The sequence below is a fragment of the Anomaloglossus baeobatrachus genome, chromosome 1, assembly GCF_048569485.1.
Source record: "Anomaloglossus baeobatrachus isolate aAnoBae1 chromosome 1, aAnoBae1.hap1, whole genome shotgun sequence".
NCBI lineage: Eukaryota > Metazoa > Chordata > Amphibia > Anura > Aromobatidae > Anomaloglossus > Anomaloglossus baeobatrachus.
Genome location: NC_134353.1, coordinates 466,377,480 through 466,405,187, shown reverse-complemented (window position 1 = coordinate 466,405,187; position 27,708 = coordinate 466,377,480). Strand labels below are relative to the sequence as shown.

General features: G+C 43.9%; 1 protein-coding gene across 1 annotated transcript in view; it reads left to right on the top strand.

The window, feature by feature from the left end:
• C2CD4C (C2 calcium dependent domain containing 4C) overlaps positions 1-19,447 on the top strand; it is a 121,506-nt gene extending 102,059 nt beyond the window's left edge. Inside the window, exon 2 of the mRNA XM_075314514.1 lies at positions 12,078-19,447. Coding sequence (XP_075170629.1) covers positions 12,136-13,443 — 1,308 coding nt within the window. The 5' untranslated portion in view covers positions 12,078-12,135 and the 3' untranslated portion in view covers positions 13,444-19,447. The remainder of the gene's footprint in view (positions 1-12,077) is intronic.
• The last annotated feature ends 8,261 nt before the right edge of the window (positions 19,448-27,708 follow it).

Below are 27,708 nucleotides of genomic sequence, written 5' to 3'. Positions count from 1 at the left end.
TCTGACGGACAAGCACTGGGGACGGGGATCCCTACCCCAAAAAGCCAGTGGTTGGTGTGGTTTGAAGAAGAGATGGTGGTTCTGGGCCCAGGTGTATCTCAGGAGTATAAGGAGGAGGCTGCTCGCCGAGCACAGAGGAGACAAGAAGCAATGGAGTCCGGCAGAGAGAGTAATATGTGTTGGAATGTAAACTCAGCGATGCGGGAGCCTGTACGGATCACCCGGGTAGACTTCAAGCCATTTGATGAGGCTTCCGGAGATGTGGAAGGGTTCTTCACGGACTTTGAGCAGCAGTGTGCTGTGAAGGAGGTTCCCCACTCTGGCTGGATGCGTTTGTTAATGGGACTCCTGAACGGAAGCCTGGCAGAGGCTTATTGCACCATTGACTCACAGCAGGACCGGGATTGCAACATTGTAAAGTGGACTATCCTGGATTACCATGCCATCACTCCAGACTCACATAGGGCACAGTTCTGAGATCTCCCATGCACCACGGGGGGATCATTTAGGATATATGCCCATAAGATGTCCCAGGCATGTCGGAGATGGCTGGAAGCGGAAGACGCCTTCACTGTGGAAGACATTATACAGGTATTTCTTATAGAACAATTTCTTTACAAGTGTCCCTCAGAAATACGGGAATGGGTCAGAGAGCTCACGCCACATACCTTGGATAGAGCTGCAGCCCTCGCTGATGAGGCCCTTACTATCCAACCGCAATGGATGAGGCTTCTGGACAGTAAGCCACAGTTTGATCCTCCTGTGCTTCAGCCCTCTCCAGTTATATCTGCACCTCCACCCAGCTGCAAGCTGTTGACAACCACAGCTCACAATCCTCCTGGACCCCAACAGTTCCGACCACGCCCTGTGGGAATCACAGAGAGATGTTATGGGAGCGGGCAACCTGGGCACTTGCCATCCAGTTGTCCCGCAAGGACTCGGAGGGACCCCCATGCACCTCCATCTTGTCTGGTACATTTTGTGCACTCTATCCCGCCTGAGGAAGAGTTACTACCACCTCCACCAGAGTGTACCGTTGATCCCTGAACCATAGATACCCCTGTTGGAGTGTATGGCCTCTGGCTTTGGCACCAGGTTCTCCTACTGCCTTTTCCAGAATTCACATTGGAAGGAGTATGACACAGCGCAGATATAATCGATGTGGGCAGCCTGGGCATTTGCAAAATACTTGCCCTTCTGGTCGATTGAGGAATGACCACCAAATCGACCTGTTCATTCTCTACAGCTAAACACAATGGGGGAAGAGTTCTCACCCCTTCAAGTTGACTTGCCTAATGACTCAGACACTTGTGGTCGACCACTAGGGGTTTATGGGGTGCGAGCCACAGCCCCAAGTTCCTCTTACCATCAAAGTAAGCACTTACAGGAGGTCGTGCAGGATGGACAGAGACTTATTGGATTTTGTGACTTCGGGGAATTTCTCACAATAGCTGATCCCCGAGTGGTTTGGCCAGAGGTGATACATCATAGACCAGGGATTGTTATTGAATTGGCTGGAGGACAAAGGAGGAATATCCCAAAGGCAACTGTAGATCTGGACTTTGGCTTTGAGGTCAAACAATGTGTGGTTGGGGTGATGAGCAGCCTGCCTGCAGATATTCTCCTAGGAAATGATGTGGAAGATCTACAATGTTGATTTGTGGGTGCAGGAAACACAGTTTGAGTGAAGGAGGACACAAAGGGAAGCTTGTTCTTCCAACCCTACCGCTGTACAAGGGACTATCTACAGCTTCTCCATCCAATACAAGCGTGGAAGCCAACACCAGAATGTTGATGGAGTGTCCCTGCAAATAGAATCATAGACTATCCACAGCTGAGCAACATGGATTAAGTGAGGTGGCCAGAGGTCTGTGTAGACCTCATGGCATACTCACTTATTCAGAAGGAGGGAGAGGTTGTGATGGTGTATGTATCATGCTGTGTCGGTTCGTATTTTACGCATCGTTCACTGTCCATTATTTGTATTGCTTGTGTGTACATTGTATTTTCTGTAGGTAATTACCCCCTGAAGTGTTCCTGTCGATAAATCTGGGGGGGCCTGGGACCCACCTACTGTAAACACTCTGCTTACCTGGGGGATTTGTCAGTCTGGCTGAGCAGGAGAAGAGAGAAAGACGAAAATTGATCCTCTGAGTAGAGGCTGGTACCCCAGAGAGACTGAGACACCCTGATTTGCCTGGAAAAGGACTGCTGGAGGATTGTGACTCATCCCCGAACATTTATGCTATTATAGGAATATTTTACCCACTGTGTGGTGGATTATTTGATGGACATCCTGGATTGCATGAAATAAATATGCTTTGGATTGCTCACTCATTTCTCACTCTGTTAATAGTGATGAGCGAGTACGCTTGTCACTACTCGGTACTCGCACGAGTATCAATGTACTCGGGCTACACGCGGGTACCGAGTAATCTCGCGATACTTGTGCTGTACTCGTGGTCTTCATCCCTGCATGTTGGCGCTCTTTTGAAAGCCAGCCCTCATGCAGGGATTGGCTGGCAGACCACTGCAATGCCACAGCCCTGTTAGTTGTGGAATTGCAGTGATTGGCCTGCCCGCACAGCGTGACCGAGCCTTTATACCGGCGGGCGCGCTGTGTTCTGCACACAGCCATCCAGACAATCAGTGCATGGAGACTGTTGCTGCTTCAGGGAAAGGTTTGCGGCCCTTTATAGTTATTTCCGTAGCAGGGCTGCAAACAGTGTGACCAGAAGTCCTTCTCAGGACTATTGTAGTTGTATACAGGCAGGCAGGGTATAGCCAGGAGTACAGGAGCAGAGTCCTTCTCAGGACTATTGTTGCTGTATACAGGCAGGGCAGGCAGGGTATAGCCAGGTCGGAATACAGGCTAGTGACCAGAAGAGTCCTTCTCAGGACTATTGTTGCTGTATACAGGCAGGCAGGCAGGGTATATAGCCATTCCTAGTGGTGACCGTATACTAGCCTTCATCATATCTGGGGCTGGTGTACACAGTCTAAAATAGTCCTGATAGTGTCAGACTTCTCAGTAATTGTCGCTCCTAAAAACCTGTTAGGTTCTTATTGCGTCCGTGCTTGCATTTAAAAACCGCATGTGTGTGGCAGTCGATGTCAGCGTACAGGTGCACTTGTGTGCGTTTTTCACAAACTAGTATATAACGCACAAGTCTAGTGAATAATACACGTCAGCAGTGTCTGATAGTGTCAAACTTCTCAGTAATTGTCGCTCCTAAAAACCTGTTAGGTTCTTAGTGCGTCCGTGCTTGCATTTAAAAACTGCACATGTGTGCCTGTCGGTGGCAGCGTCAGGCTCCACATTGTCCCTGGATAGAGACGTGCATGATGGCCTGTAAACCTGAAGTTCCCATTGTAAGGAAGTGGGTCTATTGTAGTGTAGCCTTTAGGCAGGGCAGCCAAAAATTGGGAGGCTCCACATTGTCCCTGGATAGAGACGTGCATGAGGCCCTGTAAACCTGAAGTGCCCATTGTAAGGAAGTGGGTCTATTGTAGTATAGCCCTTTGGCAGGGCAGCCAAAAATTGGGAGGCTCCACATTGTCCCTGGATAGAGATGTGCATGAGGGCCTGAAAACATTGTTCCAATTGCAAAGGAGCGGGTCTCCTGTCGTTGTAATGCCCATTCTGAAAGAATGGGTGAAAAAATGAACCACTGGGGGTATACCTGAAACAACGGCCTAACTATTGTAACGGTCATCATGGTGGCGCATGAGGAGAAGGAGGAGCAGTCCAGCGATTAGCCAAACTCCAGTGTGTACCCATGGGTGAGTGGAGGTACATGGCAAATTCCCGTTACAAACTTTAAATTCCGCTCTCATTTGCTGGTGGTGTGGTGAAGTCTGGCCCAATCCAACCCTTGTTCATCTTGATCAGAGTCAGCCTGTCAGCATTTTCAGTTGACAGGCGGGTGCGTTTATCTGTAATGATTCCACCTGCGGCACTAAAAACACGCTCTGACAAAACGCTAGCGGCAGGGCAGGCCAGGACTTCCAAGGCGTAGAGAGCCAATTCATGCCACGTGTCCAGCTTGGATACCCAATAATTGTAAGGCACAGAGGAATGTCGGAGTACAGTTGTTCGATCTGCAAAGTACTCCTTGAGCATCTGGGCAAACTTAGAATTTCTTGTGGCACTACCCCGCACCTCAGGGGCTGTGGTACGTGAGGGGCTGAGAAAACTGTCCCACATCTTAAAGACTGTTCTCCTACCTCTGGCGGATTGGACTTGTGCCCCTCTCGGCTGTATGCCTTGGTTGTCCACTGATTCCTGACCCATGCCGCTAGCGTTTTGTGAGGGGAATGCTTTGCCTACTTCCGTGACTATGACCTTCCGGAACTGCTGCATTTTGGCTGACCTCTCCACCTCGGGAATAAGAGACATAAAGTTCTCCTTGTAGCGTGGGTCTAACAGTGTTACCAACCAGTAATGATTGTCGGCCAAGATGTTCTTAACACGAGGGTCACGAGACAGGCAGCTTACCATTAAGTCAGCCATGTGCGCCAGACTCTTAACAGCCAGGACTTCAGTAGCCTGACCAACACGATGACTGAACATGCTGTCCTCCTCCTCCTCCTCCTCCTCATCTACCCTGTCCTCTGGCCAGCCACGCTGAACCGAGGATATGACTGGTGTGCATGTCATATCCTCAATTTGGCCGCAGAGTTGCGCCATGTCTTCATCCTCCTCCTCGTCATAGTCCTTCACTGCACGTTGTGATGAGACGAGGCTGGGCTGTGTGTTATCACCCACACCCACTACTGTTTCTTGCTCCAACTCATCGCGCTCCGCCTGCAATGCATCATGTTTGTTTTTGAGCAGAGACTGTTTTAGAAGGCAGAGAAGCGGTATGGTGACGCTAATAATGGCGTCATCGCCGCTCACCATCTTGGTGGAGTCCTCAAAGTTTTGGCGGATGGTACATAGGTTGGACATCCATCTCCACTCCTCAGGTGTTATGTGTGGAGTTTGACCCATTTCCCGACGGCTTAGGTGATGCAGGTACTCAACAACTGCCCTCTTCTGCTCACATATCCTGACCAACATGTGCAGAGTTGAATTTCAACGCGTGGGGACATCACACACCAGTCTGTGAGCCAGAAGATGCAAACGGCGCTGAAAGCCGGCAAGGCCGGCTGAAGCAGTAGGTGACTTTCGAAAATGTGCAGACAGGCGGCGAACTTTTACCAGCAGATCAGACAGCTCTGGGTATGACTTTAGAAACCGCTGAACCACGAGGTTGAGCACATGGGCCACGCATGGAACATGTGTCAGCTGGCCTCGCCTCAAAGCCACCACCAAGTTCCGGCCATTGTCACACACGACTTTTCCTGGCTTTAGGTTCAGAGGTGTGAGCCAGTGATCTGCCTGCTGTTTCAGAGCTGTCCACACCTCTTCTGCATTGTGGGGTTTGTCACCTATGCAGATTAGCTTCAGCACAGCCTGTTGCCGCTTCGCCAAGGCAGTGCTGCAGTGCTTCCATCTTGGGACTGGTGTGGAGGGTAAAGTGGATGAGGATGCGCAGGAGGAGGAGGAGGCTGAGGAGCATGACATTCCGGAGCTGTAGAGTGTGGGTGAAACCCTGACTGAGGTAGGGCCTGCAAACCTTGGCGTGGGAAGGACGTGTTCCGTCCCTCGCTCAGACTGGGTCCCAGCTTCCACAATATTAACCCAGTGTGCCGTCAACGAGATGTAGCGGCCTTGCCCACAAGCACTTGTCCACGTGTCTGTGGTTAGGTGGACTTTGGCTGAAACAGCGTTGTTCAGGGCACGAGTGATGTTTTGTGACACGTGGTTATGCAATGCGGGGACGGCACACCGGGAGAAATAGTGGCGGCTTAGGACCGAGTAACGTGGGACAGTTGCCGCCATCAGGTTGCGGAATGCTTCTGTCTCCACCAGCCTAAAAGGCAACATTTCCAGCGCAAGCAGTCGCGAAATGTTAGCATTTAGAACTGTGGCATGTGGGGCGTTGGCAGTGTATTTGCGCCTGCGTTCAAAGGTTTGCTGAATGGATAACTGAACGCTGCGCTGGGACAAGGATGTGCTTGATGATGGTGTTATTTCTACGTGGGCAACTGCAGGTGCAGGGCCGGAGGAGGCTTGTTCGCGGGCAGCATGGACAGGGGATTGGCTCGCATGCACAACAAGCGAAGATGTAGCAGTGACATCAGCAAGCACTGCTCCTCGACTCTGTTGTACATCCCACAAAGTCGGGTGCTTGGCTGACATGTGCCTGATCATGCTGGTGGTGGTCAGGCTGCTAGTTTTGGTACCCCTGCTGATGCTGGCATGGCAGGTGTTGCAAATGGCCTTTTTAGAATCATCTGGAGCCAACTTAAAAAACTGCCAGACTCGGGAAGACCTAAGATTTGTACAAGCATCCTTGTGTCGTGTTGTTGTGCCGGGGAACGGTTGCCTGACTTCTGCCTGGGGCCACCACCCTGCTTCTTACTGCCTGTTGGGATGCTACGCCTCCCTCCCCCTGTGCACTGCTGTCCTCGCTCTGCATATCCTCCTGCCAGGTTGGGTCAGTTACTGGATCATCCACCACGTCGTCTTCCTCTTCCGCACCCTGCTTCTCCTCCTGACTTCCTGACAATTGTGTCTCATCATCGTCCACCCCTTGTTGAGACACGTTGCCAACTTCGTGAGAACGTGGCTGCTCAAATATTTGGGCATCTGTACATACGATCTCGTCATGACCCACTTCAACAGGAGCTGGCGAGAGGCCAGAATGTGCGAATGGAAACGTGAACAGCGTGTCCAAGTGTTGGATCAGTAATGTCCATGGACGTGTACTCAGCCTGGTGGTAGGAAGGAGGATCAGGTTCTGAAATGTGCGGTGCAGTATCACGGCTACTGACACTTGACCGTATGGAAGACAGAGTGTTTGTGGTGGTGCCAATCTGACTGGAAGCATTATCCTCTATCCAACTAACAACCTGTTGACACTGGTCTTGGTTCAAGAGCAGTGTACTGCTGCGGTCCCCAAGAATTTGGGACAGGACGTGCGAGCGAGTAGATGTGGCCCTTTGTTGTGGCGAAATTAGAGCTTGCCCACGACCTCGGCCTCTGCCTGCACCACCATCACGTCCACTTCCTTGTTCGTTGCCAACGCCCTTGCGCATTTTGCAATGCTGTGCTGATGTGTATTCACTAGACTTGTGCGTTATATCCAAGTTTGTGCAAAACGCACACAAGTGCACCTGAACCCTGCCACCAACAGGCACACACGTGCGGTTTTTAAATGCAAGCACGGACGCACTAAGAACCTAACAGGTCTCTATCCAGGGACAATGTGGAGCCTCCCAATTTTTGGCTGCCCTGACTAAGGGCTATACTACAATAGACCCACTTCCTTACAATGGGCACTTCAGGTTTACAGGCCATTATGCACATCTCTATCCAGGGACAATGTGGAGCCTCCCAATTTTTGGCTGCCCTGACTAAGGGCTATACTACAATAGACCCACTTCCTTACAATGGGCACTTCAGGTTTACAGGCCCTTATGCACGTCTCTATCCAGGGATAATGTGGAGCCTCCCAATTTTTGGCTGCCCTGCCTAAGGGCTATACTACAATAGACCCACTTCCTTACAATGGACACTTCAGGTTTACAGGCCATCATGCACGTCTCTATCCAGGGAAAATGTGGAGCCTCCCAATTTTTGGCTGCCCTGACTAAGGGCTATACTACAATAGACCCACTTCCTTACAATGGGCACTTCAGGTTTACAGGCCATTATGCACGTCTCTATCCAGGGACAATGTGGAGCCTCCCAATTTTTGGCTGCCCTGCCTAAGGGCTTTACTACAATAGACCCACTTCCTTACAATGGGCACTTCAGGTTTACAGGCCATCATGCACGTCTCTATCCAGGGACAATGTGGAGCCTCCCAATTTTTGGCTGCCCTGCCAAAGGGCTATACTAAAATAGACCCACTTCCTTACAATGGGCTCTTCAGGTTTACAGGCCATCATGCACGTCTGTATGCAGGGGCATTGGTGAACCTCAAAATTTTGGAGTGCCCTGGCAAAGGAAAATACTACAAAGACTCACTTCCTCAAAATGGGCACATTAGACTCATGAGGCCTTCATGTACGTCTCTTCTCAGGGACATCGGAGTGCCACACAATGTTTTCACGTAAAATCTTTCATGTAATCTCAAAAAGTAACATACACCAACTCTATCCCACTATTGGGTATGTGCCCTTAACATTTCCGCCATGAAAATTCATTTTGGTGTAATTTTGGAAGTTTTCTGGCGAGTCCGAAAAAATGGCGTAAAACTCGGATAAAATTGTTCACAGCTGTGACTTTTGAGTGATAAATGCTTCAAGGGGTCTTCTCCATGCTGTTGCCATGTCATTTGAGCACTCTTCTGAGACTTTTGTGACATTTTTAGGGTTTCTACATGCTGCCTGGGGGTCATTTCATAAAAATACTCGGGTCTCCCATAGGATAACATTGGGCTCGGTGCTCAGGCCGAGTACACGAGTATCTTGGGATGCTCGGCCCGAGCCTCGAGCACCCGAGCTTTTTGGTACTCGCTCATCACTATTAATTATGTGATATGGGAGAAGAACCCTGTCACAATAGAGAAGCTGAATTTTGCATGCAGAATCATGCCGATGGGGTGTATTTTTGCTAGGTGGTTGGCGTCGGCTATGGCAGGGGTGAAGTCAATGGCTCATTTTGTGCGTGCCCCGAGGGGGATTAAGGAGGATCTCTTGGTTTGGGATGTTTTCTTGCTTCAATTTAATGGTCGTATTTTTTGGATGGATAAAGTTGTGCCCAATGGGGTGCTACAGCTGTATACGGATGCGGATGGGTCGGTGGGTTTTGGTGTGATTTTAATAGACTTTGGTGTGCTGAGAGTTGGCCTGAAAAGTGGCGCCAGGATTGTGAAAAACTTGGCCTTGCTGGAGTGTTTCCGATTGTTGTGGTAGTAGAGCTGTGGGGTCTGGAGTTTTCTGGGTGAAAGGTTTGCTTTCATTGTGTCAATCAGTCGGGGCTACATGTGATCAAAAGTTTGTCAGCAAAATTGGGCCTGTGGTTGCTTATTTGCGGCATCTGGTGCTAAAATGTTTACGGTTGAATATTCACGTGGTGGCTAAACATGTACCGGGGGTTGAAAATGGAGAGGCTGATGCTTTGCCTCGTCTTCAGTTTAACAGGTTCCGGGCTTTAGTGTCATGGACAGATGAGGTCAGAGCAGGGTGTCCGGAGAGCTTTTGGAGTCTGGTGAGGCGGTAATTGCGAGGTGACTTGGTGCTGGTATGTCAGAGTATGGGTTGAATGGCAGATGTTGTTGGGAGCAATATTTACAGAAGGGCAGGAGGATCATTTGGTGGCGTTGCTGGCATTTGTGGGTAACAATTTTGTTACTGGTCGGTCAGCATTGGCAGTGGCGCATAGAATGGCGGCCCTTTGGTTGAAGGTTAAGGGCAAGCAGAATGTCTCCAAGGATTTCTGAGTGAGGCAGGCCTTGAAAGGTTTTCACAAGGGAGCGAGTGGCAAGGATACTAGGCGGCCGATCTCTTTTTTATTGCTATAACGGTTGGTGGATTGCTTGCGGTTGATATGTGTGTCGGAGTATGAGCAGACTATTTTCAAGACGGTTTTTGTGTTAGCCGTTTATGGGGCTTTTCGAATTGGGGAGTTGGTTAGCCCATCTAGGGTTAAAGGTGGCGGTTTGTTGTTGGAGGATGTGGCAGTAGTGAAGGAGAGGGTTGAATGTCGCCTTCGTCGTTCTAAGAAGGACCAAGTAGGTTGAGATAGACTGGTGGTAATGTATGCAATTTCGGGAGATGGTTTTATTTCAGTGCGTGTGGTTGGCATGTTTTTTGGTTGCCCGGAGGGGTTGCCCGGGTACATATTATGTTATAGGGATGGTTCCCTTTTTGTCGTGGTATCAGTTTGTGGCAGTGCTGCGGAATTGATTGCTGCAAGCGGGGGGAGCGGCCGGAGGATTATGGGTCGCACTCCTTTAGAATTGGGGTGGCCACCAAGGTAGTGAGACAGATTGGAAAATGTGAGTCCCCTCATTTCTGTCGGTACGCTCGGCCCCAGCTGTTATCCCAGTAAGGGACGGCGGGGGTAAGAAGATTATGGGGATGTGGCTGTTGTAATTTGTGACGAGTAGTTGGTTTAGTAATTTGGTATGCTTCTGTTTTGTTGTGGGCGTGTGCCTAATTTGGATATTAGGTGGTTCGTTTGTGTTTTGGGGGGCCCTTTGGGCCTATGCACGTCCGGACGATTGTCAACTGGGTCATGTAGGAGGTAATGACTTTGGAGTTCGGGCGTATCTGGATCTGATACGTGATATTAAGGATCGATTTGTTGCATATAATTGTGGCATGGTCCGACATTGTGGCCCGGTTGGTGTGGAGAGGGGCTCGATCTGTCCAGTGGCTCAATCGAGCCAGGGTGAAGGTGAACAAGATGGTGGCTCCAATTTATAAAACAGAAATGGAGGTATTGCGGTGAGGCACTTGGATTTGGAGATACCAAGTTGGCAATATCGGAGGGGTGATGGGGTGCACCTTAATGACATTGGTTCTGATTTGTGGGTGTTAGGCTTGCGTGACGGTGTTGACAAGCTTTGGTGTTTGGCGGGTCCAGGCCACGTAAGGGGTCACATGCCCTGTCCTTTGGCGGAGGGGGGTAGGTCTGGTCCAGAGGCAGTTTGAAGGGATTGGTAACTGGACCGAGAGTCACTGTCTTGGTATGGTGGTCCGGGTTCTGGGAAGTTGCAGGCATGGGGTTCTGCAAAAGGTAGGGGTATTAATCCGTGGGTGATTAATACCTCATCTCTGGGTCGGTGTGTTGGAGCCAGGGATATTGGGGTAAGAAATGGTTCCTGGACTGGGCCTACCCAGGGTTATATACTGTTTTGGTATTACTGTGTTACTTATTGTTATTTGTTGGGGTCGCCCGTTGGACAGCGCCCCCTTGTATTTGAATGTAAATATCAGGTAATAAAGGCTACTGTGGCCAATTTGAACCAAGTCGCATGCAGTCCATGTATTCTTTACAAGTGGTTTGATGGTGTAGTAACACAGGCATCACGACTAGAGAATCCTTCCTCAATGGTCATGACCTTAATAAGCTGCAATATTTTTTTTATACAACTCTGTAGTTGTGCAAAAATATTGCAACTTTTGGCATTTAGATGCAATTTCCGGTGAACTATACCAATATGGAAGTAGTGCCAATGGGGCATGTTCACTAAAGTGGCATATCTTACTCCAGAAACGTATGCTAGTCTCTATCACTTGCTGGGTACCAAATTTACTCTGCCTGTCTTAATGAATTGTCTCAAGTGTGCTAGCTTGGCACAAGTAGCCATACTGCATTTTTTTTTGCAATCCTTTTTGTGAAGGGGTAAATACGGTAATTGTTTTTAAAAATGCTAAAGAAAATTGACCAAAGTCCCGACATTAAACTGTGGCTGTCTAACTCACAAAGTGTGTACTTCGCATACAATTGTTTTTTTACACATCCGTTTTACTAGGCAAATTTTACATTTTTACACGCCACAGTGATATAACACCCTGTTGCAGGTGCTGGAGTTGGGGATGTGCATCTACCTAGCATTTCTTATTTTGTCATTTTTGGAACCATTACTGAATTTTGTTGAAATAATAAAAAAGTAGACATTTACCTGTGCATGCGCACCTATTTTACTAGTCTAATTTGACAAGCCTCACCTATACTGTTGCCTGCTGACACAGTTTGCTCTGCTTTCGGTATGTCTGCCTATCTACCTACTATTTCTTTTTATAAACTTTTTTGCGAAGGTTGAATAATTGAATTTGAAAAGATTGCCAAAGTTCATTATAATGTTGAAAAAAAGGTATAGTAAAAACAAAGTGGCAATGTAAAATAGAAAATCCCATACCATTACTCCAGGTAAAAACTTACACATTTATGGAAAGTAATAGGTTTTCTTTGAGATCACCATCACTAAACAGAATTGGATATTATGACAAAGTATTTTTTCCATTAACCATTCTGTGTAAAATAAACCACAATTTATTTATTTTTTTTGCAGGTACTTCAGTTTGTATCCAGTGTCAACACAATTTAAATTTCTCATCATATAAGAAACAATGTGGCTGTTGGAGAGGATCCGAGGCACAGTGGATCATAGCAGTGGTCGACAGACAGGAGAATCTGGGGACAAACAGTCAAAAGGTGGATCATACAGCAATGTTCTGACTCCAGACAAGATTCCTGATTTTTTCATCCCACCAAAACTTAGTAATGTACCAGCAGAAGGTGGAGCTGAAGGTGCTTCAGTGGGTGAAGGAGTACAGTCTAAACCTAATATTGGGACCTCTGCTTCTGAGCAAAACTTGTCAGGTAGACGTCCACAACGTAGCCCTCGTCTACCAACCAAAACTACTTCAGAGAGCAGAAACCTTGTGAAAGCTGCTAACCGGCATATTATTCAGATTGAAAGTGCAGATGAGTGGGCTTCAGAGGAAGACTTGGGTACAAATGCAGACCCACAATCTCAAACTGCCATGTCACTTCCGTATGTTCCAAAGGCTCAGACATCATATGGCTTTGTGACTCTGATGGAAAGTCCACATACCCGTCGTAAAGAGTCTCTTTTTCACAGTGACCAGGGTTCTCTTTCCCCATGTCCATCACAGTCTAGTTCACCAAGTTCTCAGAGACGAAGTGGAACGGAAGGAGGATCCCAGCTAAATACTTCAGATTTTGGAATGTCTTTGATGAATCCATACCGGTATTTTAGTGGTGGTGAAAGTGATACCTGCTCGTCAGCGGAGTCGTCACCATTTAGTTCACCTTTACTTTCTCGCTCAGTCTCTCTCCTGAAAATATTCACACCAGACACACAGTCAAAACTCATTAAACTCAAGCACTCAGTAGCTAGAAACAGCTCACTATCTACAGATGAGTGCAGTTCTGCTGACACTAGTCCCAGCATGCCTAGAAGAAGAGTAAGAGGTGCCAAGGGAGCTGGCATAGGTTCTGGACAACAAGGTGTGCTACCTTTGGATCTTCTACAGAAGGAACACAATGTAGGACTCAGTAAAGGAGGCAGTATGAGACTATCAGCAGAGTATGATCCATCTAATGCCCGTCTTCGAGTACGGTTAATAGCAGCAGAGCATCTCTTTGACAAGCTTTGTGATCTGAAAGGAGTGAATTGCTGTGTGGTTCTCTATCTGAATCCTGGTAAAGTTCACCGCCAGAGAAGCACTATTATCAAGAATAGCCGAAACCCAGTGTTCAATGAAGACTTTTTCTTTGATGGATTGGTGGCTGGAAGTGCTAAAAAGATGTCACTTAAACTAAAGGTGCTGAACAAGGGAAGCAGCCTAAAAAGAGACACTCTTCTTGGAGAAAAGGAGATCCCACTGACCTCACTTTTGCCCTTTCTTTGAAAATGGATTGGCTAAGGTTGAATGCATGGTGTGAGAAAGCTGCTTGTGCTCTGCAGTGGAGAATGGATGTAGCTATTAGGTACCAGATGAAGTACCATCCTGTATATGATGGAGCAAAGCCCAGCACAGCACTGCACTTGAATGCAGAGGGTAACACTTCCATGCCTACAAAAACTTGCATGCCTCCATTCAGAAAATGGCATAGCGTTGAGCTTCCACTGCGGTATTGCACTGCAGAGCACTGTAAATTATTACAGCAACTTCAAGCTTTAGGGATCTTCATGTTTTGACAAATCAAACCCACATCATAGGCTTGAAGAAAAGTAAACTCAGATGTTAAAGAAACAATAATATATCTACAGAACACTAGTGCTAGATATCAAAGCCTGCAGACATCTCCTGCTTGTACAAAGAGACTTTACATTTACAATACGTTCTCATGGGCAAAACTTGGTGATTATCTTTTAGACAAAGGAGCACATTAAATATAACCTCTTGTTACAGCTGCCATATGTACTCATATTAAAGGCATGTGTTGTATGGCTGCACGAGTTGAGATTCATTCTGCGTGCTTGCATAGCAACAGTAGGCATACACCACATGTGCTTTATATGAATCCAGTTTTAACTGAATAAATTGGCAGCTTAGCCTCTGGTTATATAATATTACTTATTTTTATATTTTGTATCTTAGCAGTAGCTAACATGCAGGAATTGAAACTACAAGGCACCAAAAGTTGACCAGAGACTTTGTATCGCGTCACACCCAACAGGAAAGGACCTCTCGGAGCTTGTCACTATGGACCTATAAAAGGCACTTCTCTGGAGGATGACTTGATTTCTGTGTGTTCTGCCATGTATAATGCAGAAACATATAGTATTATGGGATAATGAATCTCTCATACAAATAATAGATGCTTCCAAAAATCCCACAGATGTCTGATGTACGTTTCAGCATCTGGATGGACAGAAGACCCAGCAATCTTCCTTTAAGCAATTGTTCTATCCCTTTGCATAGACTACATCCTTGGTTTCAGCCCTCCCACACAGAAAGAAATGTTTGCTCTTATGTGTTCTTTCTGTTTCACACCAAGAATTTAAGAAGATGCAGCGTGAGTATCTACATCATACACACACATTCTGCAGATGGTAAATTCAAAAGGTCAAACATTCCCATATGTGAAATGAGATTCGTGAAAAATGATGAACTCATATAGCACCACAGCCTTTAACTCATTTATAATAAGCTGAAAATCGAAAATCCTTGTTTGAGAATGGGTAAATGACTACTAGATAGAAATTTGGCCAGCTGGGGTCATGTACAAACATGGAAAAATGGACGTTCCTGTTTACCGTAGTTTTTTTAGCCCTTACTTATAGAACAGTATTATGTTACTTAAAGATGAACTGTTACTTGTCATAAATTTGTCTTTTTTTTAACCTCTTTATAGTTTTTGATATCCAACTGGCCATAAGAATCCCATAGAGCAGTGTTGAGGGCCATACCCACTTGCAAAAAAAACTAGATTTACATACAGGGAAAAGAGGCTATATCTCACAAATGGAGAGGCGTGGGAACAAAAGAAAATGTACTCGAGATATGCTCCAAGAGGACGGCTGCATTTAAATCTGGCAAAAAAAATTACATATTTATGGTGAGTGACAGATGTTCTTTAAAGTGGTTTTCTGTTTTCACAGTTCAATGGAGCAAAGCCTTGAACTGTTGGAAAAAAACAATCAACGTGACTTCCAACTATCCCTTCAGCGGCGCCTATCCGCTGCTCCCCATTGGTCTTTGTTAACATGGCTGCAATAGTGAGGTCAAGTCAATAGCATGTGACCTAAGGAGCCAATCACTAGGCTCAGCAGTTATGTCAAGGTAGACAAAATGAGAACAATGAGCCCAGTGATTGGCTGCGACAGTCTTGTGCCATAGATATGACATCACCTCTGAAACCTTGTCAACAATAATCGGGACTAGAGGTGCCAGAGCTACTAGGAAAGTGGAAAATGTCTTTAAAAATGTTCCACATTGAGGTGGGTTACAGGGAAAAACTGCTTCAAGAAAAATTAACCTCTGTTATCATGCTCCGTTCCGTTTACTTAAGCTAAAGGCTTTATCACTTGGTCATTAATATTGCTGTGACTAGGTCGCCCATGCATGGCAGTCCAGCACACCTCCTCCTGTGATTGACACCTCACTGTCAATGTACAATATCTATTGAGAGCCTGTTCTGGGCAAGGACAATACTCTGGGCTCAGCTACACAATTAAAGTAAAAATTCAGCTTGTGTCAGAACAGCTACATCAGATAAACTAAGTGATACATTGTTGGATTCAGAATCTCCTTGCCTACATCATGCTGCTCTCAGATGAGGTAGCAAAAACCTGCTGACAGATTTGCTATAATAAGTAATATACTGAGCACTGGTTTAATATGTTTTATGAGAGGTGGCAGTATACTTTTGAAAATTGGGCTTTCCCTCACTTATTAATAGTTCCAAATAATCTTGAACTACCTTCTAAAAATGGTGACTGTGACAAAAAGCTGCATTTATGATAACAGCTGCTATCAACAGTCACTTTAGTAAACACCGATGAGAAGTCTGCCTAAAATCATTCCAGATTTCCTCAAATCTGCAGCCCAATCAATGTCCGGACCAACAGATGGCAAACTATTGATTATGCATAGACAAAACATATTGAAATTCCTAGAATTATGCAGTCTGTATTCAGAGGCATTATTAGAACCTTAAAAAAATCTTCAGTCAAATTATGGTGTTTAAAGATAACCTAACAGTATAGAAATGTTACATAACCTATGGACAGACGAAGAAGCTGAGCAGATTCATTACAGTGGTTGCCAGTTTATCTGAGCATCTTATTCCATCAGCCACGACAGTGGTCTGTGGCTGCTGCATGACAGCTAAACAAAAGAAGAGCCACAGATCTCGGTAGGTAAGAGGCCATATTGCCGCCGTGGCCGATGGAATGGGATTTGCAAATCAACTGACTCTTACATAGGTTTGTGGGCAAAGATTCAGAATAATGTGTTTTGTTCTTTGAAATCTTGGAAGCATCCAAAAGTGCTGCAAAAACATTACAGCTTTACCGAGGTTGCTGCTAAAAAAAAAAAATCGCAACGTGTGAACACAACCAGTTATCCCATCTATGCCTGACATTTGCAAAACAAAGACATTTTACAATTTTACTGGTTCATCTTAACAAATATTATAATCTTTATTTTGGCCTGGAAATGTTCATCAGGAGAGAAGGTTGTGAATTTTCAAAGTATTAATTTTCCCATTAACTGGTTCAAACTTGGTCTCACAAAGGAATGTGGTTTTACATTTTTCCAGTTTGTATATGCCTCGCTGTATCCAAAGCAGTATTAATAAACTCTATGTAGGTACTTACATGTGAAAATGGCCAAATAAGCTAATTTGTATTCAATTTGTAAGGCAAAATGTTTAGATTTTGGGTTTTTTTTACATTCGTACCAAACAAGTGGATCTGAAGCTGCAGTGATTGAAAATATTCTATCAATTTGCAAAAATTAGAAATTTTGGGTGGTTATCCTAAGAGAAAACTCTGTTTTAGGGCTCTTACAAACATCATTATTTTTGCTGATAGATCACAACCCATTACAATCACTGTGCCTTTTCACATGTCCTTTTTTTGAGGGGGAACCAATTGCCCACCCACTCCCCCCACTTTGATCCTTGTTGCGAATGAAGTTCTCTAAAGCAAGTCAATATTCCTGGGAAAAGAAACAGATAGCATAGGAATTTCATTTCTGTGATGTTCATATTTTACTGATTAATGTTTTTCATGGGTAGCTAAAAAGGTTTGTTTCTTGGTCTGGAGAAAAATAGGTCCAGCAAGCATGGTAAAAAGTGAAAAATGGAGCAAAAATCAGTGAAGCATGTTAATATAACTTGGAACGTTCTTCACGTATGAGGAAAAAACTGATTTGAGAAACCTGACTTGGTAATAAATTGAATAATTTGGTGTTTGCATACATATCAGACTCCATGCAGCCTATTGAATCTTGCTGGAAGGCCTCATTTAGGGGGGTGTACTGTACCTGGTTAACAATAGTCTTCTACATGTTTTGACCCATTGAAGTGTTTAAATATTCTGTACCCCGTTCAGTAAGGTTCTAGCAGCAGCATGAATATGACGATAAACCATGGGCAGCGTGAATCAAAGCCTGGCTGCATGATGGCACTATTCACTGAAATGTCCTGCGCTGCCGAGAAGCCATAGTTTGAAGAGCAGACAGAAACAAGACTACTCCGAATTCTCTATTCTATGTGGGTACATTTGGAGAGACCGGTCAATCATCTAGAGTAGTGGATGGTAAAGATGGCCAGAGGCAGTTGCAGCCTAGTCTCTTCTTTCTCTATGTTGACTAGCCAGATCTTTACACTGTATTATCTCTAAAACGGCGTAGTGTTTCAGAGAAACACATGCCTGGCTGCACCTATAGTTTGGGCAGCATGAATTGAATGATAAGTTCCCTTTATTTCTGCATCCACAGCTCCTTCTGGGGTTCCCTAATGCCGGAGACCTCAGTTCTCTGCAGTACACGATCCACCTCCCTTTGCCTCTACTCTTGGGTAATGTGTTCCTGGTTGGAGGACATACATCATTTAAAGCAGACAGGGAAGTTTTGTGGAGGACACTGCAGGGAAAGTACCAGCATTAATACAGAGCAGAAAACACTTGAGGGAGTGATGTGTAGGAATAATACTTTACTTTCTCATTTATGCTGCGTATATATACTTAAGGGTCTACAGCTAAGTCTACCTATCTCCACTCTACTGTAGATCTATCAGCAGCGTTACAGGGTCAAAACTACTGCCTCCCTTTAATTGTCTATAGAACACCTGGAACACCCATAGTTTGGTTCTATAAGCCAGTAAGGGGTCCATTTTGTTTAATAGAGAATATGAGTAGTTAGACATGGGTACAATATGCATGTCTAAATGAAGTCTGAGTTTCTTTTGTCACTTTTTTTTTCTCGTGGTGTTTGTTGCATCAATATCTTAAAAATGACTCACATGGTTCAAGAATTTTGCATGAAGTCAAAAGTAGTGTTTATTTTTGTCTTTAACCTTTCAATGACTTTTAATTAAAAAAAAATACACATTTTGCACTAAAATATGTGATGTACATAAAATCAGACCAGGCAGTGATTGAAGTACCGTACTTTTGTGACTTTTCAAAAAGTTGCAAATGATGGATCAGGGAAAAAACATCTGTAAACCCTAAACGTCGAACACATATACAAGGGACAATATAACATACACCTCAAAAATGGTGAAATAGATGACTATGGCACAAATAAAAGAAAGAGGGCACAAAATTCAACAAAAAAACAGGTGCAAATGCAATAATGAATCAGACCCTATGTCTGTACAATCCCATTCTTCATCTAAGGACACAGCAGATGGATCCATTCCTTTCCTTTAAATATTCCAAATTAAAACATTTTACTGATCAGTGAATAAAAGTTTAGAGACGTTTGTTTTTTATTTTGTTTTTTTTATGTAATCTATTTGTTACTAGCAGTTATTATTGATTTGTAGCTTGAGTACCCATTGATAGCCTAGCAATACTTTGTAATCTCATTACGGACACTTAAAAATGGATTTGTAAATATAAATTATGTTATGCATGGATATGTATTTGCATTAATGTTTCTAAATTTACTTTCCTGTGTTTACATGAATTTTGTTTCGGATTATTATTCAGCGCGGATAATCATGTTAGCCTGGGATCTTCACTCCGCTGCTGTAGGAGAATATATAAAACACATCTGCACATACAACCATGACTGTGTAGTTCTCATACTGTATATATATATAAAGTAATATAAAGCTTCTCCAAAATGAACACTATGGCAATTGCTTACAAATGACATCTCCTGTTTCCAATGATGTTGAATGTTATATAGGCCCGTTTCACACATCCGGCATTTCACCAGATGCCGGATCCGGCACGCATGCAGTACAGTAGATTCATTTACAGTGGAAGCGCGACACCATGCGGTTGTGTGCTTCATACACCACTGTATTTGTCCGCATGGTGTTGCGCTTCCACTCTAAATGAATGCACTGTACTGCATGCGTGCCGGATCTGGCATCCAGCGAAATGGCGGATGTGTGAAACGGGCTATAGGGGTTTATCAGTTCTATGGAAACCAGGGTCTTGAAATTGTCATCTGCAGTTGACATACCTTTGGCCCCTTGTAAATCAAAAGAATGACTGGTGATTAAAGGATAAACATTTCCTATACAAATAATTAGTAATCTTTCCCGTCTCCTTCAATCTTTATAAAGGTTTCTGTATTAGGTATTACTACTATCTGTATAGTATTTCTATATTATATAAAGTATTCCTGATTACAAATCTTCTACATTTTGTATCTCCAGTTCCCAAATGTACCTATACTTCTTGTTTGTTATAAAGTACAGGAATATATCCTTCCATCTGTTCCTTGCTAATGTGCTCAGCATTAGCAGGTGGTAGTGGCGGGACTGAGGAGAGCAGGGCTACAGAATCAGGTTAGACAGGTTTTGTTTTATGGTCTGTAACCAGAGACACATAAACAACAGAATATTTGTAATTAAGAAAATGTATAAGTTTACTGCATTCACCTATTTAATTTTATATTTTTATTAGGGTTTGGAGCAACAAAAAAGACACGAGAATACTCATTAATGGGGGTGTCTACGATTAAAATGGGGCTGAGTTGCAATACCCGACACAACCCATTGTGACAGGTTCTTTCTTAAAGAAAGCAGCCATTTTTTTTTTAATTCTGTCCTACCCCTTTAAGTCATATAGAGTTATATGTGATATGACTAGTTCATAATTAAAAAAAACCTTTGCTATCAAAAATAATTGAGTGTCTCTCAGAAAAAAACTAAGTGGTGACATATTACACATCGTAGAAGCCCACACAATATTAAAAGTGGAAGCAAAAATCAATTTTGACAGATGTGGTTCTCTCCATTCAGTAATTATAACTGTCTTTTCTGAAGCCTAGGAGGAGATAAGTAGCGTTACAAAGCGCAATCATTTCATTGTACTCCGCATATAAATAAGACTCCGTCGATATAGACAATGTGGATTATAGCAAGATGCAAAGGTCACAGCAGAAACCATTATTTATACAGCAGAATGTAAGCTTGAATGGGGCCTGTGGCAAATTTATATATAGGGATGAGCTTGTGATTACCTACAAGTCCCTCTATAATGTACAGAAAGGGAGCGGCTCTTCTGAAACATGTAGATATACAGTATCTTAGTGTCATTGGTCAAATTTTTGTTGTAACCTTCCATTTTAAAGTGTTTCTTTGTGCACTGCGCTGTATCTTCACTTTCTAATGAATTGTAGTGAAATATTGTTACATGTGTTATGGAAATGAGCATATTGGATTTATGAATCCATTTACTTGAATGATTACTTATGTGTTTATTATATATCTCTTCTTTCATTGTCTTGTGGAACAATATGGTGCATGTCCCTGCTGTTCCAGACATGTGATGGTAATTTATTTTGGTAGGTTGATTCACCCAATCTAATATATATGACGCATGTACAATTGTGGTTTGTAAGTGATATCACCTACTTATTTCTGAATGCCCTGTAGTAAATAATAGAGAACACATTTCCTGAAAAATCAAAAATGTGTCCCAGCCATTCTGGTTGGAATCCAGCAGGTGTGGCTACGAAAACAGCGCAGAATGGTAAAGCTATGCTTTATGCTGCGAGTTATGGATGCAACATAGCTCAGCAATAGCGATGAGTGCTCGGTACTCGTAAAGAGCAGTTGGATGCTCAGATGGGTGTGACTTGAGTTCCCGAGTATAGTGGAAGTCAATGGGGAACTCAAGAATTTTTCCGGGAAATATTCCAGAAAATGCTGAAGCTCCCATTGACTTCCATTATACTTGGGTACTTGAGTCGCACCCATCCGACCATCCAGCTGCTCGTTATGAGTACCGATCACCTGAGCATGGCTCACTCATCACTACTCAGCAAATCTCACTGTTTGGCCGGTGTCACACTTGCGATTGCCTCGCGTGTACCTCGCACGAGTCTCGTGGTACATCACCCATCATGGACTCAGACTCTCCTCACAGGAGTGAGTTGGTTGCATGCATCTCTATGCAGCTGAGACATTCCTGTGAGGAGAGTGTGAGTCCGTGACGTAAACGTGAGGCAATCGCAAATGTGACACCGGCCTTTCTGTAGCTTCACCTCAAGAGGTTCACATCTGAATGCAGTTATTCCTACCTCAGATGTGACAGGCTGGGATGGGAATAACCCTTTAAGAATGGTTAACATTTCAAGGGGTTCCTCAATGCTCTTCTTTGTAGATGTGATTAGGCCGAATTATTGACTTTTTTATGCTTTTTGTATACATCCCTGCACCTTTTAACTAGATAGCATTTGTATGGTGTCATATTATATAGATTTCCTTTACCACAAGTGATGCTGCTAGAGGAAAAAACCTCTGTAGGACAGATTCCAGTGTTATTCTTTATGTCAGATTAATACAGAATCCAGCAAAAAGAAAACTCAATTTGATTCCACTTGAAATGGAAACATGTAAGTCTAAGTGCGCAGTATTTCAACTCTCTATAAGCCCTGTTTCACAAGTCAGTGAAAAACACACACGTTTTTCACTGACTTGTTAAAAACGCCTATCTCCCCCCGTGTACTGTGATTCACGGCACACGTGGGTTGTCCATGTGCAGTCTGTGATACGTGATCCGTGATTGCACATGGAGATAACTCACCTGTCCCCGCTCCTGCTGTCCGTGGTGCTGAAGTCTCTGGCTCTGCAGCGTCCGGCCACCGCTGTCTCTCACCTCTGCAGCTACTGCTGGGTCGGCATTGGCTGCATACATGAATATGCATGCCAGTAATGAGCTGGCCAGGAAGAAGCAGAGAGCAGCTGCCAAACACAGCATTGCTGGAGAATGCGAGTTGGAAATTCTTTTTATTTTCAGTGTCCATGTTCTTCTGGTACATGTTTCATGGATCCCACCACTGTGTGGTCCGTGGGACATCAGTGATGTCAGAAAAAAATGGACATGTCTCCGTGCGGCAATCACGGACATGCGTGTACGCTGCATGGAGACACGGTCAGTGAAAAATCACTGATGTGTGCGTAGACCCATTGATTATAATGGGTCTGCGTATGTCATTAATTCTGGTACGTATAAAAACTGTCACATATGTACCAGAATCACTGATGTGTGAAACAGGCCTAACTTAGAGGTTATGCAGATCTGTAATATACTCATGTGGTTGATCCCTAATAATAGCATTTATAGTATTAGTAACTTCTTGTTGTTATGTTCTTCATATTAATATACACTGTTAAAGTGAACCTTTCAGCAAGATTTAAGCCCACTGCTTATATGCCCATGTTGTTCTTTCAAAGACAGGACTAGCAATACCTTTCCATGGATAGTCCAATCCTCTGTTACTGAAAAATTAGCATTTCAACTAATATGGAAATGGCTATGGTAGATCTGAAGCCTCTGTCACTCCAGCTCTATTTCTGTCAGTCACTGCCTCCTCCTGCTTGATTGATGGTTTCTTTGCCTGAAGTTACACTGTATAGAAGCCATCAGCCAAGCAGGAGAAGGTAGTGTGTAATGGAAATAGAGCTGGAGTGACAGAGGCTTCAGATTGTCAGCCTCATTTACATATGAATTCAGTTTCTTAGTATTTGAAAGAGCTACATGTGCACATAAATATTTTCTGGTGTGAAATCCTGCTGACAGATTCCCTTTAAACTCTTTGCATCCATTTCAAGGCATGTTATTCTGGTTTCTCACACTATAGATATATGATACTGTACTTAAAATGATTAATCAATAGTAATAATTTTTACTTTATAAATTCTCCTTTGTTTACTTGCCAAAAACAAATTAGTAATAAGGAATTCTGCAAACAAGACTGCAGACTATATAACTGTGTTGGAACCAAAGTCACCTTTAAATATGCACTTACTGTCAATTATACCCTGCATTAAATGAAAACAATGCGACGATGATGTAGCAATATAAATAATTAATAAATCATGACAGCATATGGAGTGTTTACAGTAAGTAAATTAACCAGAATCAGGGCGTAGGCACACAATGTCTTTTTCAGGCGGAATCCACCTGAAATCCACATAAGGCAGCGCAACACCACTACTAAAAATGAACATAGTGCATGCACAGCCATGTAAAAATGACATTGCTCTGCACATGTTCAGTCTTTTGACATTTCTTTTAACCGCTTCAGAAAGCCACTGGTGCCACAAAAAGCAATGACAAAGCTGTCAAAAAGCCACTTCAGGAGAAGTGCTAGACTGCTATAATCTTCCTCAACTGGTCTTGCCTAAAAACAACTCTGCAGCTTCCCCGGCAGGAGAAAGACATAGAGCATACATACAGTATGAGCCCTCACATAGCCCCTATATACAGTATGAGCCTTTACATAGTACCCTATATACAGTAGAGTATGAGCCCTCACATAGCCCCTATATACAGTATGAGCCTTCACGGAGTACCCTATATACAGTAGAGTATGAGCCCTCACATAGCCCCTATATACAGTATGAGCCTTCACTGCGTACCCTATATACAGTAGAGTATGAGCCCTTACATAGCCCCTATATACAGTATGAGCCTTCACTGAGTACTCTATATACAGTACAGTCATGGCCAAAAGTTTTGAGAATGACACCAAAATTATTTTTTCACATGATCTGTTGCCCTCTGGTTTTCAATTGTGTTTGTCTGATGTTTACATCACATACAGAACTATAATTGCAATCATATTATGAGTACCAAAAGGTTATATTGACAGTTAGAATGAGTTAATGCAGCAAGTCAATATTTGCAGTGTTGACCCTTCTTCTTCAGGACCTCTGCAATTCTCCCTGGCATGCTCTCAATCAACTTCTGGACCAAATCCTGACTGATAGGTGTCCATTCTTGTATAAGCAATGCTTGCATTTTGCCAGAATTTGTTGGTTTTTGTTTGTCCACCCGTCTCTTGATGATTGCCCACAAGTTCTCAATGGGATTAAGATCTGGGGAGTTTCCAGGCCATGGACCCAAAATATCTATGTTTTGTTCCATGAGCCATTTAGTGATCACCTTTGCTTTATGGCAAAGTGCTCCATCATGCTGGAAAAGGCATTGTTGGGCGCCAAACTGCTCTTGGACAGTTGTGAGAAGTTGCTCTTGGAGGACATTCTGGTACCATTCTTTATTCATGGCTGTGTTTTTAGGCAAGACTGTGAGTGAGCCGATTCCCTTGGCTGAGAAGCAACCCCACACATGAATCGTTTCAGGATGCTTAACGGTTGGCATGAGACAAGACTGGTGGTAGCGCTCACCTCTTCTTCTCCTAATAAGCTGTTTTCCAGATGTCCCAAACAATCGAAAAGGGGATTCATCTGAGAAAATGACTTTACCCCAGTCCTCAGCAGTCCACTCCCTGTACCTTTTGCAGAATATCAGTCGGTCCCTGATGTTTTTTCTGGAGAGAAGTGGCTTCTTTGCTGCCCTCCTTGAAACCAGGCCTAACTCAAGCAGTCTCCGCCTCACAGTGCGTGCAGAAGCACTCACACCAGCCTGCTGCCATTGCTGAGCTAGCTCGGCACTGCTGGTAGTCCGATCCCGCAGCTGAAACAGTTTTAAGATACGGTCCTGGCGTTTGCTGGTCCTTCTTGGGCGCCCTGGAGCCTTTTTGGCAACAATGGAAGCTCTCTCCTTGAAGTTCTTGATGATGCGATAGATTGTTGACTGAGGTGCAATCTTTGTAGCTGCGATACTCTTTCCTGTTAGGCCATTTTTGTGCAGAGCAATGATGGCTGCAGGTGTTTCTTTAGAGATAACCATGGTTAACTGAAGAGAAACAATGATACCAAGCACCAGCCTCCTTTTAAAGTGTACAGTGGTGTCATTCTTACTTAATCATGACTGATTGATCACCAGCTCTGTCCTCATCAACACCCACACCTGCGTTAATGGAACAATCACTAAAACAATGTTAGCTGCTCCTTTTAAGGCAGGAATGCAGTGATGTTGAAATGTGTTTTGGGGGGTTAAAGTTCATTTTCTTAGCCAATATTGACTTTGCAAGTAATTGCTGTTAAGCTGATCACTCTTTATGACATTCTGGAAATATGCAAATTGCCATTAGAAAAACTGAAGCAGTAGACTTTGTAAAAATTAATATTTGTAGCATTCTCAAAACTTTTGGCCATGACTGTAGCGTATGAGCCCTCACATAGCCCCTATATAGAGTATGAGCCTTCACTGAGTACTCTATATACAGTAGAGTATGAACCCTCACATAGCCCCTATATACAGTATGAGCCTTCACATAGACCCTATATACTGCAGAGTATGAGCCCTCACATAGCCCCTATATACAGTATGAGCCTTTACATAGTACCCTATATACAGTAGGGTATGAGCCCTCACATAGCCCCTATATACAGTATGAGCCTTCACTGAGTACCCTATATACAGTAGAGCATGAGCCCTCACATAGCCCCTATATACAGTATGAGCCTTCACTGAGTACCCTATATACAGTAGAGTATGAGCCCTCACATAGCCCCTATATACAGTATGAGCCTTCACTGAGTACTCTATATACAGTAAAGTATGAGCCCTCACATAGCTCCAATATACAGTATGAGCCTTCACATAGACCCTATATACTGCAGAGTATGAGTTCTCACATAGCCCCTATATACAGTATGAGCCTTCACATAGACCCTATATACTGCAGAGTATGAGCTCTTACAAGGCCCCACATAGCTTGTCTTATTAGCCTCATTCAGACATCCATTTTCATGTACCGTACATGTTCTATCTTTATTTTTTCATGATAGAACACATACTCATTATGGACAATGGGGTTGTTCACATGTCAGTGGTTTTATTTTTGCAGACCATGTGTCCATGCTAAAACAAATCTGAGAAAATGACAGGCAGCACATGGATGGCATTAGTGTACAATTTCAGTGGGTGATTAACACTGTAATGGATAGGAGAAGGTCTGTAAAGTTTTTTTTATCTATTTATTCATTTAGCCATAAGTGAAAATCACTAACAATACACTGATGATAAAACCAGTCACACTGACCACACTTTGATGACTCTCGTACTATCTTTATGTGCACATGAAGAAACACGTGAGGCCTAAGATAGAGACAATGTCTCCGATTCATCACAATGTTTGTACCAGCTTTCTGCCAAGAAAACACTTTGAAAATTGACAAAGTTTTGTGACATGATGCATTTTAATGCAAGTCACATCTCCACCCTCTAAATTTATTACAAGTCATGCCATAAGGCTAGGTGAAAATGACTAAAATCAGGAAACCAAAAACTTTGGATCACACTTGGACCAATGTGATTGTATGGGGCAGTGCACAAATTAGATTTTTTTCAAGGCAGAAAAATCACTGCATGGCTGAGTTGCCTCCATAAAATAATCACATTTCACCATACCAGTCAATGTGTGCAGAAAAAAAAAATCACTCTGCACTCGGATGACATCCTAGTGTGGTCGATTTTCTTGGACAGACAAAATGGAGACGAAAGAGATTTTTTTTTTTTCTCCACATCCGGGAAAATCATATCATACTCTGATCAATCTCTAATTCATCCAATTTTCTCAGCTGAGAAAAAAATGGTTGTCTGACCCTAGCCTTAATGTTACTCCTGTCCCTGATTCTCTTGATGAATTTGATGCATCTTAAACCAGCACACCCTTTCATTAAGCCTGGTGAGTACAACACCAGCCCTAAGGTATTTTTTCCCATAATCTTTTGTCTTTTAAAGGGAACCTATCACTAGATTTGGGGCCTATAAACTGCAGCCACCACCACTGGGCTCTTATATACAGCATTCTAACATGCTGTATATAAGAGCCCAGGCCGCTGTGTAGAACATAAAAAAACACTTATAATACTCACCTAGGGGGTTGCTCCGGTGCAGACTGGTCGGATGGGTGGCGCTTTTCTCCGGGACTGGCGCCTCCTCTTCGGCCATCTTCTCTTTCATCCTTCTTTTGAAGTCGGCGTGCATGACGTGTCCTATGTCATACACACTCTCCGGCACTGAGGTCCTGCACAGGTGCACTTTGATCTACCCTGCTCTGGGCAGATCAAAGTATTGTAGCGCGCCTGTGCAGGACCTTAATAGCGGCCTGTGTGCATGA